Genomic DNA, 19,266 nt, shown 5'->3' on the forward strand with positions numbered 1-19,266 from the left:
TAAGAGAGAATGATACTACTTTAAATCCACTGTCTTTTAGGTCCATAACTCTGTACTGTACACCTGGGGTGGAAAAAGTCAGTAGTAAACACTGTGAAATTAACCAGTTTGGCAGGACTTCGGCTGCTTCACCAGAGGCAGCTTCCGGATAATATTGGCCATGCAACCCTACAGCCCAGTGTTCACATATCGTGGTTTTTGAGTATTCTGCTAACTTCATTTTTCATGGGCACAGGTGTATTAATTCAGATTAAAAAGCTGGTATCGCATCCGGTTGTCATGTAGAGCAAGGAAGAGACTTTTATTACTCTATTACAACTGGCCCTTCCCCTTAAAAAAAAACCAAAAACAAAAAACCTCCTTTTGATTGAGTGACCTAAGATCTTCATGTTCTCCCGTCAGCCCGCATATGAACAACTACCCTAACAAATCTTACAAAATTTTTAATAATAAGGGATTTTTAACAGGACTGAAATACAGATGACCTACCATGGCGGTCCGACTCCGGCAAGTGTTGCTGTATATTGGGCACAGTACGTTTTGTAGCAATGGTGCTTGGTATTGTAACTCGATCCCATCCACCTGAATAGGGGATTGAATTGCACATTGGTCATGTGATGGGGTATTATTGTATCTTGACCCCACCAGGAAGTAGTGGTGGAGACAAGACTGACTGAGAGTTGACGCCACCTGAAGCTCATTGACTGGAGAGAAGGCTCGGCTCTAGGTCCTGACAGGTAACTATAATACTCCCGTCCCCTGGTAATATATGTTGGCTCCTGTTAGTGCTTTCGGCTCCTTTTTTTTTTTTTTTTTTTTTTTTCCCCTCCCCGGCCCTGTAATCCCCGCTCTTGGTCTGCCGTCACAGCTCCCCGGCTTTTAATACAGCTGCCGGCGCCTGCATACTGTTCCCCGTCCCTCTAATCCCCGCTCCTGCTGTGTGCTCTGTAGTCCACGGCCCTGTGCTCCCCGTTACAGCTGTGTATCTCACCGGGCGTTCTACGTGGCTCCCCGGCTGTTAATAAAGCTCCCCGCGTCTCCACTTTCTTCCCCGGGCCTGTAATCTTCGCTCCTGAAGTTTGGTCCCCGGCGCTGTGGTCCCCGCTGCTGCTCTCTTCTCACCGTTCCTGTGCTCCCTGCTGCAGCTGTTGATCTCCGTGGCCGTTCTTATCAGCGGCCACTCTGTCTCCTGCGCGGCGCTGCTGCTCCTGATGTCTGCTGACAGGCCACGTAACATCTCCCGTCCCGGCTCCTCTCCGTGGCTCTCCGGCCATTACGTCGGCTTGGCGCTTCTGCTCTTTCTTCGCCGGCCCTTCGCCCCTGCTGCTTCATATCACCGCTGAGGTGCTCCCTTGTGTCCTGCGCAGCGGCAGGAGATCCACCGCAGTGCAACAGGCATTGCCGCTTCATGTGTATTGATTGTTGCCTGCCGTGGATGGTTAGGGTTAGGGATTATTTTTCTTTTAGCCTTACATTATTAGTTGTAAATCCATGTTACAGCTGTCACATGGAAGTATTGACATGTAATAATGTAAGGCTAAAAGGAAAATCTTGCCTAACCCTAACCATCCACGGCAGGCAACAATCAATGCACACTGTGCTGCTAGGACCTTCTGTGACGTCAGCCAATCGGAGCTAGGGGTGTGACAGGGGCGTTCCTCCTGTCAAACCCCCTAGCTTCCGGTGGCGTCAAGATACAATAATACCACGTGATGGATGGATGGGATGTCACAGACCAGAGAGGAGGTCACAGCTATCACCCAAGTGCTGCAGCCTCTTTAAACAAATAATTAGTGGAGAGTTGCCTGACACCCATTGATCTGATATTGATTACCTATCCTTAGTATAGGCCATCAATAATTTAGTTCCCGGAAATCCCCTTCTAAAATAGTCTTTTCTTTTTAGATGATTATGTCTCTGCCACAGATGTCAAACTAGAATTGGCTGAGAACTTGGTAATTTTGGACATTTTTCTGAATAATTAAGCTATAATTTGTTCAAAACCTAAACCCCTAGTTAAGTTTCCTGTAGCCAGTATGGGGAAGTAAGCACAATTTTAAGCAAAATGCATCTTTTTAAGGGAGTATTTCGTCATCATCTGGGATGAGCTGCAGCCATGAACCGTCTCGACGTTCCAGTAAGTTGCTTATTAGCTCTGTCTCCCCATGACTTATTAAAGCTATTTGATGCAAGGAATTCTTTTGATTTGCTCTGTTTTCAAGATGGTAATCGTGTTCACCTCCGGGCACTTCCTGCAATCTAATCTTTTAATTTTTTTTTTTGTGAGCTTATAATTTTCCACTATGCAGCTTCAGCTAAATACCGGGAAGAGATCCCTACAACACGGTGGTTTGTGGCCACTGGTAGAAATGATGGGGTTAAACGCCGGACGGTGTGCTTAGTTTAACTAAATATCATAAGTGAAATACCTAATGTGAAGAGATACGGGCAAGCTTTGTTCCGTCCCTTATTTCATAGGCCAGTAACTGTGTCTTGGGGACCGTCTAGTTTAGGAAGATTGTTTCTACTTAGAGACTAACAGCAATTCGTATCATTGTGGACATTCCGGTAGGTATATTCACACTTGTGTTGGAGCTTTATGGCACGATCCGTCTTTTTTTTTTTTTTTTCCTCCCATTTTGGAAGCATAAAAACAGAATTAAACATTGTTTGGTTTTTTTTTTCTTTACCCAAAGCGCTCTTCTAGTAAAAAAATGGAATCCTAAAGAAAAGCAAGCAAACTTTTATTAATTTGTTTTAACCTATTGAATACAATTTTGGAGGGAACGGAGCACGCAGTTGTGAACGCACCCTCCTCACCATGGCAGCTAAAGAAGACTGTCCTACTGGAGGGTCTGCTTCTAGAAAATTTGGAACGGCACGAGAGATAGAGAGGGAAGTGCTTCACACACCTGATACTGACTATATCTTATAAGCAGGACGGGCAGATATGGTATTAAGGGCTTATTCACATGACTGAGAAACTCGCACAAATATGAAATCTTTTTTTAAATAGATTATTCACAAATTTTCTTTTTCCATTTTCTGCGGGGGGAAATCGCAGCGTGTTCTAAATCTCACTGTTTTCAATGGGACCTTGAAAGAAATGGCGTGGCACTTGCATGCCGCGCGATTGTGCATGTGAGAACAATGTGATTTGAAGTCAATGGGAAGCGGTTGCCATGTTTTCACATGTGGCGATGCAAAAACGCATCGCTTTGCTGTGAAAATCGCAACTTGGCAAGCGCAATATCGGGCCAAGTTTCTCAGCTTATCGCGCTTGCCCATGTAAATGTAGCCTTACTCCTAACTCTTATTCAGTTTGCCCGATATTCATGTCCTCTATGATTGGTCCCGGTTTTTTTTCTTCTTTTTTTTAGTAGCCCAAACAGTTGCTGTTCCTACAAACAATACAGATTGACACTTCTTGGTTTCCTAATGTTCCTAGTGTTGTTTCGCTCATTTTCACTGGCTGAATATTTTTGCTCCGCCTGCTCTTCCATTTGCAGAAATGGTGAACTTGATCAGAAAAGTAATGTAAATAAAGTTTGTAGATTTAATGTGTTTGGTGTATGGAGAGAGTTGAAGATCATTGGTTTGACTGCCCCCTAGTGTCACTATGCCAGTGTTGTTTGGACTTTGTTATTTTGACCGGTTTCTACATTGGGATAGTTACTGTTGTGCCCGATTATTGTGAATGAAACCTTTTACATTTGTGGCATATAAACTGGAATTGGAGGTCCCTAACGAAAGTTTGTTTATGGCTATGTGAAGGACGATGAATATTTCTGCCATTCGAATGTTATCAAGAGAGATTTATCAATATTGTCATAAGTCGCAAGCCTGCTCGTGGCGTGGTATATTTGATGCAACTCGCTGGGTGTTTTGAGGCACTTTTCTTTGCCTTATACCATCTCATGGCTGTTCTACATGTGCGCCAGTGATCTTCATACAAATATGGTGCATAACCTTTAATAAGCTTGGCACATTTTACACCTACTTCCCAACAGTGTTGAAAAGCTTTAAGAGAAGGGGTTGTGGCTAAAGAGAATTGTGCAGGGTGTTAAATATACATTAATGATAAATATATAATTTTTGGGGCGCTTTTTCTTGGTCAATGTCTGCCTAATTATTTTTTCTAGATTATGACAAATTGTTCAAAAAGTGTGGCGGTATACAACTCGTTAACAGTAAAGTGTTTTTTTTTTTTGGCCCCCTAGTGTACAAATAAATGAATACCATTACTTTGAAATGTACTTTTAGTAAAGCTCTGACTCTCTTCTTCCAGGGATAGTCTCCAGGACCTCACCAAAGAAGCCAAGAAGTCGGAGCATATTTAAGGCACTTTTCTGTTGCCTCAGTGCACAGAATGTCAGTCGACCAGGAGGCGCGGGTGAACCTCCCACCCAAAAGGAGGAGACACAAACCACCCCAAAGGTATGTTCAAATGAGACATCCAGCAGTCGTTTAATGTCCTCTGCAGTGGGGTTGTATAGTGTAACACTGCTGAAACTGTCAGGAATGACGCTCCTGTATATTGTACGATTACTGCCCTCGTTATCCTTGTACTGATTAAACGTTCCCTGTAGCTGTTCTAACATGGTACGTTAGGCGAGAAAAAAAGACCTATGTTCAGCCTATTTAACCCCCAATGTTGATCCAGAGGAAGGCAGAAATGAGGTAGAAGCCAATCTTCTCCATTTAAGGGGAAAAAAATCCTTCCTGACTCCAATCTGGCATAGGAATAATCCTCGGATCACCGACCCATCTGAAGTAATCAGTGGCTATGACATGTACATTGTCACACTCAAGAAAGACGTCCAGGCCCCTCTTAAAGTCCTTTATTGTGTTCACCATCACCACGTCCTTAGACAGAGAGTTTCACTGCTGTTACAGTAAAGAACTCCCCCCCCCCCCCCCCCTCTACTTCATCTTAAAGAGGTATGCCAGCCACCTCCCCCTTTATATACTACTTTGTAAAAGTGGCCTTGCTGGCCTCTTCATTGAAGTCTACGGGAGTTATTAAAAGAGGCGAGCACTACTGTGAAGTCCTTATGGATGAAACCTTCTGTGGCTAGCATTGTTTGCCTGCTATATGCCACACAATGTCTGTCGACATCACATCATTGTGCACTCATGGGTTTTGGGCCCATACAATCCAATCTGTGACTCGCTTCTCTCCTTTTGCCTTGTATCTGTACTTTTCCTGTGTTGTGCATCTTGTAAAGATAAGGATGGCTTACTTGTGATATTCCCCCTGTTTTTCAGTCGGAGTTACTCCAGTGTCTCCAGTATCAGTTTTACCAGGTATGTGTAGTTTTGGTACTAGGATCTTTTTCCACATGTCATTTAAAGAGATTGTTCCATAATTAAACATTTCTCTGCAAGATCACACAAAACATGATTTTATATTTGAAATAATTTTAACCACTTCAGGACCACCGAACACACAAAAATGTCTTGCAGTACTGATGTATGTATGGAGCCAGATTGGGAGCAGAGTCTGCTTCATATCCGTTGCCTATCGGCTGTTTTTGATAGCTGTCGGTAACTGCCGAGATCAGAGTTCAGCTTTGACCACAGCACCTACACAGTTAACTGACGCGATTAGAGCTAACGCACAACTAAAAAGTCAGCGGGAGAGGGGGGATTACTGATGGGCTAGCATGGCAGCCGGGAGTTTACTGAGGGCTGCCACGCATAGATGCCTAGCAAAAGGAAACATCAAAAATCACTTTATACTGCAATACTGAAGTATTGCATTATATAGTACAAGCGAGCTAAGGATTGCAAGGTCATGTCCCCCTGTGGAAACTAAATAAGGTTAAAAAAAAAGTTTTGTTTTTACAAATTACAAAAATAACCCCATTCTTTCCATTTTTCCTAAAGAAAACAAATAAAAAACTAAACCATTAAAAAAACCACATATTAAATTAGTATTGTCATGTACCTGAAAGTCGGAACTGTTTAAAATATAAAATATCACCATATTTATCTCGCATGGTAAAGGCAATGAGAGAAAAAAAAAAAAGAAAAGCGGTGTTGCAATTTTTAAATTATTTTTAAATTTCTCCCCACTTTAAAAAATGTTACCATACATCATACTGTACACTAAAAGATCTCCTTAAAACACAACTTGTTCCATTACACACAAGACCTCATATGGCTATCAATGGAAAAATTAGAGTGTTATGGCTTTTGGAAGGCGGGGCCAAAAAAAACAAAAGTGCTGAATCTCTAGTCTTAAAGTGATTAAAAAGTGCCTAAACATTACTGTTACACACTTGTCGCGGCTCTTTGTGTATCAAAGGCTCAGTCCAATTGCCGGAATTCTCTTATAAAGGGGCAGTGGAGTAATTCCTGTTCTGCAGGGCAGCGAATAAGAATCTGCACACTAGAAGCAACAGCGCTGGACAAACTGGGGCTTATCTACTATTCAAAATATGACCGTTTCCTGGTGCAGATTGCGCCAGAAAACTGCCTTACATGCTTTGCACCACATTTACTATGTTTTTAGACCCTTTCAGACTTGTTTGAAAAGGGGGCGTAGCCTAAATTGCTGTGACCAGCACCAACATTCTGGCCCAGTTTTTGCCATGAACCAAGCCAAGTAATAGGTAGTTTACCCTTGGACTAGACAGTCTTGACATTTGGCAGATTTCTCATTCAGCAAAGATAGTATGAGAAATCTGCCACATTTTAGGACTATCCATTAGATGGATGCTCTGATGTAGAATCAAGAGAACACCAGGGGGCGCCATCCACTTAAAAATTTTTATGTCTTGTGTGATCTAACAGAGTATCTGATTGTGGGCCAGCCTGTTTAATTTAGCCATTAGATAAAATGGCTGTCGTGTCCTGTTAAGGGTTCGTCCAATGCAAGCCTCCTAGACATCCTACTACTTTATATGAAATTAAATCTGGTAAATTACCTGTCACATTTTGTTTGCTTACATGAAATACAGTTTAGTAGGCAATTGACTACGACTTAACGTGTTGGATCAGGGCAGCTCATGCTGGGTAAGGGGGCCTTTTATAGAATGCTGCGGCCTCCTACCTAAATAGCATGATGGATATGCAAAATTTGTGCTATCCCTAGAAATGCTAAATCCCCAACTTGCAACATAGCTGGAAGACCCCTAAAAATGGCAGCTCTCTGAGACAGCAATGCAAGCCACTGATGTTGGTATCCCTTTACTACAAGTCTGTCTCTTATATTGTAGGATTAGCTTGCTGTGCCCCATTCATTTATCTAAAGTGTCTGGTCCATCTTCCTCATGCAAGCTATAAACCTCCTCCATCGCCGGACAATGATTTATTGGGTAGGACCCTATGCGGCACCTGTCGTGAGGCTACTGCATGTCTAAAGTTGTGGCTGCTAGTGCCTCACAAATGATTAGTTACTGGCTGTTCATTGTTAATCACCATGCACTTTGCCTAAAACCGTGTGGCCATTAACAATGAAGATTCTGTAACCGCTTAAAGGGGTTGTCCACTTTCTACCTTTTTTTTATATTTATTCATTATAGAATAGGAAATAACACAATTTTCTAATAGACGTGTATTTAAAATTCTGCTCCCATCCCCTTCTTATACCAGTGCAGTGGCCCCCTATCTTCACAGTAGACTGGACAGTCCATAGTAATGGCAGTCAGTCATGTGACCCACCTAACCTTTCATGTGACCTCGTGTTCAACACACACTGATCAGACAGGTGAATAGTAGCAGCAGACATCGCACAGTATTACTACTTGCAGCGTCTTCATGTCTGCCAGAGTCGATGGAGAAGCAGCTCTTGTATTCTCCTCCCTGTTTCCTCTGCAGGTGATGATCTCATGTTGTTTAATCAAAGTCAACTGAAAAGGAAACCACCACACAGACAGTAATGTTATGTTTTTTGGGGGGATGGGGAGGGAGCAACTAACTTTATTAACAGCAGCTGTTAAAGAAAACAGACACAACTGTCCCCAAATGATGTTCTCACGTCAGCTGGAGAGGAAAATGCTCTCACAGGGGAGATGGTGGAAAATAGAAGAGCTGCTTCTCCATAGAGACTGTCCAAACGCAATCCGATCCCCAAGGTGTGCACTCCTCAGGCGTCATATGCAATCGCCTATATGCATCCAATAAATCGCAGCCCCCATACTCTAATGCTTTCTTGTTACTTTTATCTCATGGTTTTCAAGGCATGCATACACGAGGGCCTTTTTTTTTTTTTTTTTTTCACCATAAATTGCTTTTAGTCCATAAAGCGCTTCAATTCACTAACAGCAAGCCGACGTAGTGACGAAACGGGAGAGACGAGCGTGGAGGCACGTCGGCAATAGCAGAAATGTTTTTGGGAACCTCCCCCTTCATCAGGCGTGATCGTATGCACCCCTCACCACCCTTTTTATACAATAATTACATCACCTCCCATCTGTTAAAAAATAATAAATATACAAGTATAAAAGTTGCAGATTTCATTTAACCCTTTCAGGACCAGTGTATCTAAATTTTAAAAAATCCCCAAAAAGTTTCTCTTTTGAAGCAATGTATTTTTTTCTAGCAGCACCGCCACCTGCTGTCATTTCCTCCGACACCATCCGTTTTAGATGGGAAAACCTTTTGTCCCTTTGGGTTAGTATTTAGCATTTCCCAATACTTGTTAATTATCCCCCTAATCATATTAGAATGCTGAAATAAAAGTAACACAATTTTTTTTTTTCTTTTCTTCCTTCATCTTCAATTCCGACCGCGTCATAGAAAGAAACTTGCAAGCCAGTAGTGCCAACCCCTTCCTCAGACAGGTGTGAACGTGCACCCACCACCCTTTTTGAACAGGCCGCAGATTGGACGACTTCCATTGACTTCAATGGCAGCTGTCCATGCAGGATTTGCACTGATATAGAGCATGCTGCGATTTGTTTTCTGGACCAAAGGGTCCGCAAATCAAATCCGCATGCTTTACTTCATTTGTGGGTGCCAATGCTTCCCTATGGGCGGCTTGATTTGCAGATCTTCCGTGTGGTTGCCCTGCGCGGATTCCGCAAATCAAAACCGCCCGTTGGACATAGAGTACAACAATGAAGGAATTGTTTCTCCTGAAACGTTGCTACTATTGCCGACGTGCCTCCACGCTCGGCTCTCCTGTCTTGTTACTACCTCAGCTTGCTTTGCATGAATTGACGTACTTTATGGGCTAAAAGCGATTTATGATGGAAAAGGCCCTGTATATGTATTCCTTGAAAACCCATGAGATAAAAAAGTAACATACATTGTATTATGGTGTCTGTGATTTATTATATACATATCTCCACAGACATGAAGCCACCGCAGGTAGTAATACCATGTGAGTTCCAATCCTCCGTAACCTACGGTGCAGATAGGGGCCATTGCACTGGTATGAGAAAGGGATGTGAGCAGACAGATGTGTGACAGACCCTTTAGATCACTTGAAAGCAAACCCAGCTGGTGCTGGTGGCTGCATTGTAGATGCTAATTGGGACACTACCCTTTCTATGGATAGATGGATAGATAGAATCTCCAACTATTTACAAATTGCCTCCATTGAGCTTCGTACAATGCTGTAGATCTTAATAATAAAGTGCAAACGAGGTACCCAGGGCTCTTAAGGGGAAAACTTCACCCAAAGTTGGGTTCTATTATGGACATTGACTTTTGTAGACCTTATGTCTACAGAAAAACGTTACCCATCACCATTACTGCATTGGTTGGAGCTTTCCTTTAAGAGTAGATACCTGCTTTAAAAAAAAAAAACTGTAGTAAAACCAAAGACTTTAGTAGGCGACAACACTGCAATTTCAAAGAGGCTCTGCAACATCTGAGGGAGTGGATGGTGACCGCCATCGTAGTACTTCAAATCCACCCCCCCCCCCCCACCACCACCACCACCTCAAAAAATGTCGTCCTTTTTCAGGTCAGTCATTCATGCAGTGCCCTAAAAAATTGTCTTATTGCATCTTTCCTTGATCTCATGCCAGTGTGAAGTGACTTATCTCAGGTTATTCCGTTTCTTTTAACCCTTCGACCCCCGTCCCCGGACTTGTTTTCATTTTTCATTTTCTGTGCATAGCTCATAAAATCTCAAGAAATTAATTTGTGAAATGCAGCTTCACCAATAAGCTTCTTCCACCTGCACTTTTAATGCTTCAGCCAGTGGGACCGAAGAGGGTGCTCAGCCAGCTGAGACTCCTGCCTGGAAGCATCTGTGTGACCTGCAGGTCGCAGGATCTAATCCCGGCTAGCTCTGCTCACTCTTTCATCCTTTCCAGGTAGATAAATTGAAGACCGATGATAATTGAAGTGCTGTCTTCCTGTATTTGTAAAAGCATTTTATCCCGATGGATAAATTAGGACTGCTTTAATACATTTTTTTTTTTTTAAATTCCCCCCCCCCCCCCCCCTCCCTCCCTGTGTGGCAGATAGTGAGCATACGCTTTAAAAGGAACGGCTGCCAAGTGGGAAACCCCTTAAGTTTTTAAAAAGTCCCACTAGTTTATTTAGACTACCTATCTTTTCAATGAAACATGCATGAAAAAGGGGCTTTAATAATCACGTTTACATTTAAATCCAACATTTTTTTTTTAATGCATCTTCCTATATCGACAGCAGAAAAAAAGTAAAAAATTTCTATCTGCATACATCTATCTTTTAGGTTTTAATTTTTGGCATGATTTGATCAAAGTAAATATTGCTATATTATCTTATTTTATATATATATATATATATATATATATATATATATTTAATATTTATTTCTGGCCAATTTTTGATGCATGTTTCCGCAGGTGGGACAGGAGCAAAGACCTGTTTAGTGGGTTCTTTAACACATTTAGTTAGATTTCCTATTTCCCTTTTTATTATTTTACCATAGATGATTGGTGTCTGATTTTGTTGTTATGTGTGGCCTATGAAAGAATTTTATATTCCCCAGATGAGTTGAAATGATCAAATTTTTTTTTTCTCAGATTCCAGGAACCTCTTTACTCCCTGAGGTAGCGCCAAAAGATAAGGGAAAAATATGCATGGTGATAGACTTAGACGAAACATTGGTTCATAGCTCTTTTAAGGTAAGGCTTCATTATACAAGCTTCTGACATCACAGAATGTGACCTTTAGGGTGCATTCAGACGACTGTATATCGGCTAGGTTTTCTCGCCTAGCCGATATACGGCCTCTCTCTCTGCAGGGGGAGGAGGCTGGAAGAGTCGGGAGCAGTGCACTGAGCTCCCACCCCCTCTCCACCCCGCCCCTCGCCACTATTTGCAATGGGAGGGGCGAGATGGGAGCGGAGCTAAGTTCCCTCCTCCTCCTCCCATTGCAAATAGTGGCGAGGGGCGGAGAGGGGGTGGAAAGGAGGCGGGAGCTCAGAGCACTGCTCCCGGCTCTTCCAGCTTCCTCCCCCTGCAGAGAGGGACGCCGTATATCGGCTGGGCGTGAAAACCCAGCCGATAAATGATCGTCTGAATGCACCTTTATTCCGATAAGTCTTTTAGACACGTTTAATGACAGATTTTGTAGTTTGTGCTTTTGCATCTTTTATGAAATACTTGTAACTTTTCTGACTGGAGAGAAAATAGTTTGGTCTCTTGCCTTATGATGATCTTTTTTTTTTTTTTTTCTCCTTCTTTTTCTTCATGTAGCCAATCAGCAATGCAGATTTTATTGTTCCCGTGGAGATTGAGGGGACCACTCATCAGGTAAGGGGGAATAACATTTATATATAGTTTTAAAACTTTTTTTTCCCCTCTAAATCCTAATTTTCCCATCAGCTTTCGGAAACAAGAGTGAAGATGTCAAAGTCATGGTTGCAGCCCGGTTCAAGTAATCCAGGATAGGCTGTTTCCTCACAGCACGGCCTACTCTTGATTACTTGTTTCAGGAAGCAGCTGATATTTCGCCTAAGACAGAGGGTAAAGTTATGTATGAACAAGTGGTTGTTTGGCTGAAGATTCATTTTATAGTTAACTTAGTTTTGTAGTTTAGTTATATGGTGCATTCACCATGGCAGATAGGAGGACTGGTAATGAGACTCTATATATTCCATGTGACTGTGCCTGTCCTTTTTGGGGTTTAGAGCATTGGGACCATAGGTCTTTGTGGGGGGGGGGGGGGGGGTGTAAAACAAGTTTATATAAATTACTTTATGACCATGGATTAGTGGTTGTGTGCTATACGGTGCCACATTCGTGAATGCATATCTGCCGGTCGTCTTACAGCAGAACAGCTATGTAACAGCCTTCTATGACTTGTGTGGCGGCTTCCGTTGGCTGGTCAAACCACAGTATACTAATATTTGGCTTCTTTCTCTGATCTGTTTCTTCCTTCTAGGTGTACGTTTTAAAGAGGCCTTATGTAGACGAGTTTCTGGAAAGAATGGGGGAACTCTATGAATGTGTACTATTCACTGCTAGCCTTGCCAAGGTAAGGAAAAGCTTCCACAGTAATAGATAAATTACTAGCATGCTAAATTGGATGCATATGGAAGTCCACTAAGGTCCTACATGCATGTAGGAGTACAACAGGTTAAATATTACATCTATTCGTTGCCACATGTTTAAAATTTTGTTTACCAATCCGATATTGTAGTATTTTACCTTAAAGGGAACCTGTCGCCAGAAGATTTAGTTGTAAAGCCACCACCATGAGCCGTCCACACACGTGTGCATGCAAAAGAAGGCTTTCAGCGGTAAAGGAAATTCTTACTTTATATTTCAGAATGCAAAGTCGAAGAACCAGCGCCAACAATTCTGAGTCAAGGCTTCATGGCGGTAACTGGGCCTCTTCTCCCTATTGGTGCCACACCCTCTGAAATCCTGTGCACCTGCTGTGTACGCCTCCTGCCGCATCTTCTGTTGCACTGCCTCGGTGAAATCGGGGGTGTATACATTTCAACTTCACTGCCCGTACGTCGGAGGATGCATCATGTCTAAGATTTCAGCGCTCGGACCACCAACGTCCTGAGGCAAGGGGTGGCGCCAAGAGGGAGAAGAGGCCGGGTTACCGCCATGACGTCTTGTCCTGAAGGAATGCTAATGCTGCCTCTTTGACTCGAAGTGGGGCATTTGCATACGGTGTATGGAAAATCTAAAGTAAGAATTTCCTTTACTGTTACATACCCTTTTTTTGGGTGCCAGCATGTGTGGCTGGCTTATGTGTTATACTGCACCACACAATGGTGTTGGCATTAAAACCTATTTGCCGATGACAGGTTCCCTTTAAACACTATAAAATGCAAGGTCGGAAGAATACCCATGAAGAGAAAACTCTTATTAAAGGTGTATCCCCATCTTATTAAATGGTGGTATATCGCTAGGATATGTCCTCACTTTTTGAATGGTGGGGGTCCGATCTCTGGAACTTCCTAGTGACCTGAACATGGATGGGTTCAGCGCTGCTTTCCCTTCTAAATCTCTTCCTCTCTGCCCCCTCCACCCCACCAACAGCAGCGCTCCCAGCTGACTGTTTAGGGAATTGCAGTTGACCGCCGTGCAGTTCCTTACACAGCATATGACCAGGGTGCCCCTTTGCAAGGGAAGAATAGTAAAGGGGGACATAGGACAAAACCTGTACTGTATCACCTTTTGATTTTCAGTATTGCTTTATGTTTAAAGGTGATCTGTCTGCCTTAAGTGAAACTCCTTCCTTGTGATTTATCCTTTTATCTCTAGTATGCCGATCCAGTGACTGATCTTCTGGACAAGGAAGGAATCTTCCGATCCCGGCTCTTCAGGGAAGCTTGTGTATTCCATCAGGGCTGCTACGTCAAAGACTTGAGCCGTCTAGGGAGAGATCTGAAGAAGACTATCATTTTAGACAACTCTCCTGCATCCTATATCTTCCATCCAGATAATGCTGTAAGTGTTTAAAGCCATTCTGATCTTAATGTGTTCTTGGAAGAGGCGTTCTCCTTGCAATCTCTAAAAGACTTGCATTAGATTTGGTTTCTAAATAGCTGCTATTATAACTGGCTAAGCTGCATCAGTATCCAGACTATTGATTGTTTGTCTATATCTGTTATTAAACCATCAGTATATGGATGTACAATACTGTCTGCCTGGGAGGAGTGCGAATGTAGTGTTTCTGCAGTCGGAAAGCCACAGGTCATCTTTAAGAGCAAAGTCTGTTATTTTTCCAAGCTCCCTCTTTTTAATTATTGCACACAATAATATTGCTGACAGATTGTATTGAGAGGTAATACGGACCAGTTGCTAGGAAACCATTAACAATAGCAGATGTCTGATGCTGCTTTAGAACATTGATTTAAAGTTCTTGCTGCTACATGAACACTAGTACATAACATGTTGTGCTTAACAATTACCTTCAGGTTAATTAATTTTTTTTTCCTCTTTGCCTCACAACTTTTAAAGAGAATCTGTCAGCTTGGTCACGCTAACCAAACCGCAGGCGGCATGTTATAGAGCAGAAGGAGCTGAGCAGAATGGTATATGGTTTTATGGGGTAATATTCAGTATAACTTGTATTATATTCATTTATATATCTGCACATTCTAAGCTGAACAGTCCAATGGGCGGAGCTATCAGTGATTTACAGCTGTCTGACTGTACATGGAGAAAAGGCTGTCAATCACTAATGGCTCCGCCCATTGGACTGTTCAGCTCAGAATGCGTAAAGGTATACATGAATAAAACGCAAGTTGTACTGACTATTTCCCCATAAACTATATATCTATCTGCTCAGCTCCTCCTGTTCTATAACATCATGCCTGCAGTTTAGACAGCAAGTTTAAGCTGACAGATTCCCTTTTTAAGACTTTTTTTAAGAAATGTGTAATCCTATAAACAAATCTTACTTTCCATTGTAAGGATTCTATAGCCATAAATCGTGCGCTGCTTAGATTACGAGGCTCATATGATCAGTCTACCTTTTTAAAGAGCCTTGCCAGTAAAAAAAACACATTTTTCCCTATACTTTCTCACCTGATTGCCTGTCAAACTCTGTACACCTCTTTCATATATTACAGTCATGCCCATGCAGTGTAGCGTCCTGTCTGATGCTTATCAGGCACTGTCTTAATGCTGAGATTTCTCCTTGCTTTCGCTATTCTGTTTTTTTTAATCCCATGATGCATCAGTAAACCTCACATGAGCAGCTGGAGCCTGTACCAGCTCTGCCTGCAGGGAGGACAGTGTAATTCTCATTACCTTCTATATTCACCTAAGTTACAGACCTTAAGTATACAGTCAGGAGGATGAGCTGTAATCTCCTTCATTAGAACTGTGTGACAGGAGACTCGAATCATTGGCAATAACTGTGATTGGAGTTTCTGTGTTTCCTTCTAAAGAGTTTGTCTGATAGGGTTTATGCATTGATTATGCTCACTGACTAATTTGAGAGCACATGAACTCTCCAAGTGAATTTCGGGTTGTCAGAAGGATCACATGACCCACCTGAGGAGAAGGACTCCAGGAGTTTCAGATAGAAAGGAATAACTAAATAGGGTAATACTAGCCAACCTATACTGGGGGACTAGTTACATAATGACTGGAACAATAATCTCACCGGAGTGGCCCTTTTTAAGGCTTTTAACTTCTTTTTGTGCTAATCAAAAGATATGGCCTGAGCTACATTTGAAAGGATTTATGAGAACCTTTTCTTCCCATGTATCACGCATTTAATTAAGGTTAGACTTTACAATTTTATTTTTAAAAAATTGCTCCTTAACTTTGAAGGTGGTTTTCACCTTTCCTTACTTTGCTCACCCTTGCAAAGATAAACTATCTGCCAGCCTAATCTTAGAGCTGTGCAGGCTATGTTACTGCATAAGGAATATAGCTAGGTTTATGTTGATTACCATTTGTATATATGCGTTCATTGACAATTTAGGTGAAGCGGAGTAATTGAGTCATAATGCCAAGATATTTGACTTGCACTACATTATATACATAGCAATAGCTTTTATGCGTGTGCAGTCATGCGGACCTGTAGCTTGCAGTACATGTTAGAATCCAATGTTTCTGCTGTGCTTATGCACGTGTCAACTTCCTGCAAAAATCGGAAAGTTTTGGTATTACAGGTAAAGTTCCCACTGAAATGAATGGGAACTTTGCTTGTAATACCAAGCTTTGCCACTACACAGAAATCGGAGCTGTTTGGTTCTTGCAGAAATCGTCTCAGTCCTGAGCACACTGGCAGGGATTTCAGGCGGCTGATCCATGCCGATTTACTATTGATGGCTTAGAGTTAGGATAGGCCATCAATAGTTTTACAAGTAGACAACACCTTTACATACAATGTCTCTTATACCTCCTTCATGGTACTAATCGTTGGTCTTTTGTTTGCAGGTACCTGTGCAGTCGTGGTTTGACGACATGGGAGACACAGAACTTTTAAGCCTTATCCCCATCTTTGAGGAGCTCAGTTACTCGGAGGACATTTATGCAAGTCTTGGACAGTTGAAGGCACCTTAAGACTCTATTGTCTTAGTTTTTTCAGGGGACTTTTTGTACCTTTTTAAATATTCTTTTATTTTTGTCTTTTTTTTTCTTCAAATTTCTCACTCACTGTGCCTTTGGCCTCGGAGGAAGAGGAACAAAAAGTGGATTATTCATAAGCAGAATGAAAATTTCATGAGAAATTTCTCTGCCCTTAAGCAAACTGGCTGTGGCTTACACTCCTAGTGGCTTGCGTGCCCAGTGGCATGTTAGCAGTGAATGCAGGGATCTATCAATGCCATGACTTTGGTGCACTGCACTAGTAGAAGACAGTGCCCTTTTTTAAAATAATGGTACCGTGTACCTATGGTTTTCGGTTCTCCATTTCTGTTTTAGCTTTCATATCACTTAAGACGTCAGACTGTAACCAGGCGGGTGCGATGCCAGGATGCCAATAACAGAAAGGGCACACACAGGTACTCTAGTTCAATAACTTGACAAACATTAGGGATCAGGCTGCATAAAATGGGACACCGTCATAACCTTTTCACTGATTCCTTAACTCTCTACATGCCAATGTCTGTTTTATATGCATATTTTTAGCTGAATGCACTTACCTTGATAACTCTTGGCACTCACTGGCATTTTGTGCCCTTTTACAGTCCATCTTTTTTTTTTTTTCGTCATGGCTATTCATCCCAAAAGATGATCGCAACTCATCATCATCTCTACAGAAACTGATCTATACGGTAATTGTAAGACTATTCAAGAAGAAAGCTTTGCTGTCTAGATGCTGACCGCATGCCAGGCGTGCTGTAAATGCCAGTGATGTACAGGGTATTGTTAGTACGAAGACATGCATGGCACAAGCACCGTGCAGATGATAGGCAGTGGGGTAACTGTATGGCTACTTATAACTTGTTAAACTGTCGTATTCTCGGCTTTTGTGCTTCACCCTCCTCCTCCTCCTCCTCCTCCTCCTCCACCCCCCCCCCCCCATTTTACCGTATTTAATGGAGCAAAAAATATCAAAGCCAAAGGAATTTTTAACGATTGATGTTTTTAGCCATTCTGAGATTATATGTAATATTTTTATTTTTTTTGCTAATAACTGACTTGAATCCAAAATGTTTGTCCATCTGCTGCCATGGTAGGTGGGGTCGGGGGTTGATCTGAATAGCTTTACTGTTTGATCTCCTATTGAGGGTTTTGATAATTGTATTTATCAAGCCTGTGGAGAGTGGTGCTCGGTAACTTAGACCTGTCATTGACCATACACTACAAGGGCAATGCCTTATTTATAGCAAGGGTATAAAAAACATTCTAGTCTTCTTTTTTTAAATTTTTTTATTTATATTCCATTGGCACTACCCAGCTATAAGACGGCCGTGGCCTCATGATGCCAGTATTTGGTCACTGAGCAGGTACTTTCCTGATAGGTAATGAATGGAAAACCATGCAGTGCCTTTTTCGGCTATTTTAAACATGTATTTTAAAAGCCTATAGCTAAAAAAAGCAGTTTTTTACTCTTTATAACACTTGTTTTTCAATTTGAGGTATGTAGCTGTCATCTTCAGACCCTCTTTTATTTTTTTATTTTTTTTCATGCTGCCTCTCTGGTAGTGAGTGATCTACAAGATTCTGTAAGACTGTTACAAAGTAGACCTCAGGGGAAACACTCCTACTGAATTATACATCATGTAATTCGGCTGACCCACCGTGGAGTTGGTTGGCCATCCTGATTTTTTTTTTTTTAAACTAACACTTCTGCACATATGTAGGCGAAAAACAACAAAAAAAGAATAACGTACATTCCTGTGTGTCTCTTTCATGGTGTGAGGATGTGCGTTTGAGATACAACCTTCTTGAGCGAAGGTCTACAATAAGTATTAGGTTTTTAATTCCTTTTAGGTTGAGCAGCTGTTGGATGGTTTTTCAGCACATTGCTGTATTTAAGATTCTACAAGACTGGTTGAATGGGTGAATTGTTAAAATTATGTAATCCCTCTAACAGAGCATGTAATAAAATCTATTTTTATGCCCTACCTTGTATTGTGTGATTGAATTTTAAAGAGGGGGGGGGGGACTTCTGACAGTCAACGTTGTGGCAAAACTTTTAAAAAAAAATGTTTTTTGTAAGTATGGGACTTGCAGTTTTCAGGGCTTGACTTCCGCAATCTATCAGGTCGAGGTCGCTGCTACACTTTTTTTTTTTTCTTTTTCTAATTTTATTTCGCATGCCCCTTTTTTCAGATGCCCTGGTGTCCCCGTAACAATGATATTAGCTAGTTACTTGGTGTACTTTCTCCATAGCCATGCTTTCTTTATACATGACGCTCCTGTTCTCCCTGTTGCAACAGAGACTGAGTAACTCGCTAATGACATTGTTCAAGAGTCAAGTACCTATACAGCCAAAGGAGAAAGTGGAAAAGCTGGGCAAATGATAAAGCCGTCTTTTACAAATAATTGAAACGAGGAATATAAACATGAACCACCTCATTGACTTGTTTCAGGGACATGGCCCATTTCTCAGAATGGCTGAGCGGAGCGTGGCTCTTTGAGGATGGGCAGCCTGGACACGTTCGGGGTTAGAGAAGATGCGATTCTGAAGAAGGGGCTTCATCTGAAATGTATCAGTGCGCTGGTTCTGTTTTAAAATAGGAGTTGGGTTTATATTTCTGGTCTCAATTATGATTTGCGCTATTTCCCCCTCTTTTCACAATTGGCTATATTGACACATGCATTTAGAACTGAGGTATACTCTTAGAGCTTTATTTCATTTATTACTATCCATCACACAGTCGCATCAATATTGGATTCCTTAGTTTGCTGGAGTCGCTCCACGTCTATCTCTTTTGAAGTACCTATA

At 41.9% G+C, this 19,266-nt stretch overlaps 1 protein-coding gene across 1 annotated transcript in view; it reads left to right on the forward strand.

Annotated features, from left to right (window-relative positions):
* The window catches only part of CTDSP2 (CTD small phosphatase 2), a 42,289-nt gene extending 23,847 nt beyond the window's left edge, over positions 1-18,442 (forward strand). The window contains exons 2-8 of the mRNA XM_066584386.1: positions 4,289-4,437; positions 5,269-5,307; positions 10,971-11,072; positions 11,646-11,702; positions 12,334-12,426; positions 13,674-13,859; positions 16,308-18,442. Of these exons, the coding sequence (XP_066440483.1) occupies positions 4,289-4,437; positions 5,269-5,307; positions 10,971-11,072; positions 11,646-11,702; positions 12,334-12,426; positions 13,674-13,859; positions 16,308-16,433 (752 nt within the window). The 3' untranslated portion in view covers positions 16,434-18,442. The remainder of the gene's footprint in view (positions 1-4,288; positions 4,438-5,268; positions 5,308-10,970; positions 11,073-11,645; positions 11,703-12,333; positions 12,427-13,673; positions 13,860-16,307) is intronic.
* Positions 18,443-19,266: the final 824 nt, after the last annotated feature.

The sequence above is a fragment of the Eleutherodactylus coqui genome, chromosome 1 (assembly GCF_035609145.1).
Source record: "Eleutherodactylus coqui strain aEleCoq1 chromosome 1, aEleCoq1.hap1, whole genome shotgun sequence".
NCBI classification, from domain to species: Eukaryota; Metazoa; Chordata; class Amphibia; order Anura; family Eleutherodactylidae; genus Eleutherodactylus; species Eleutherodactylus coqui.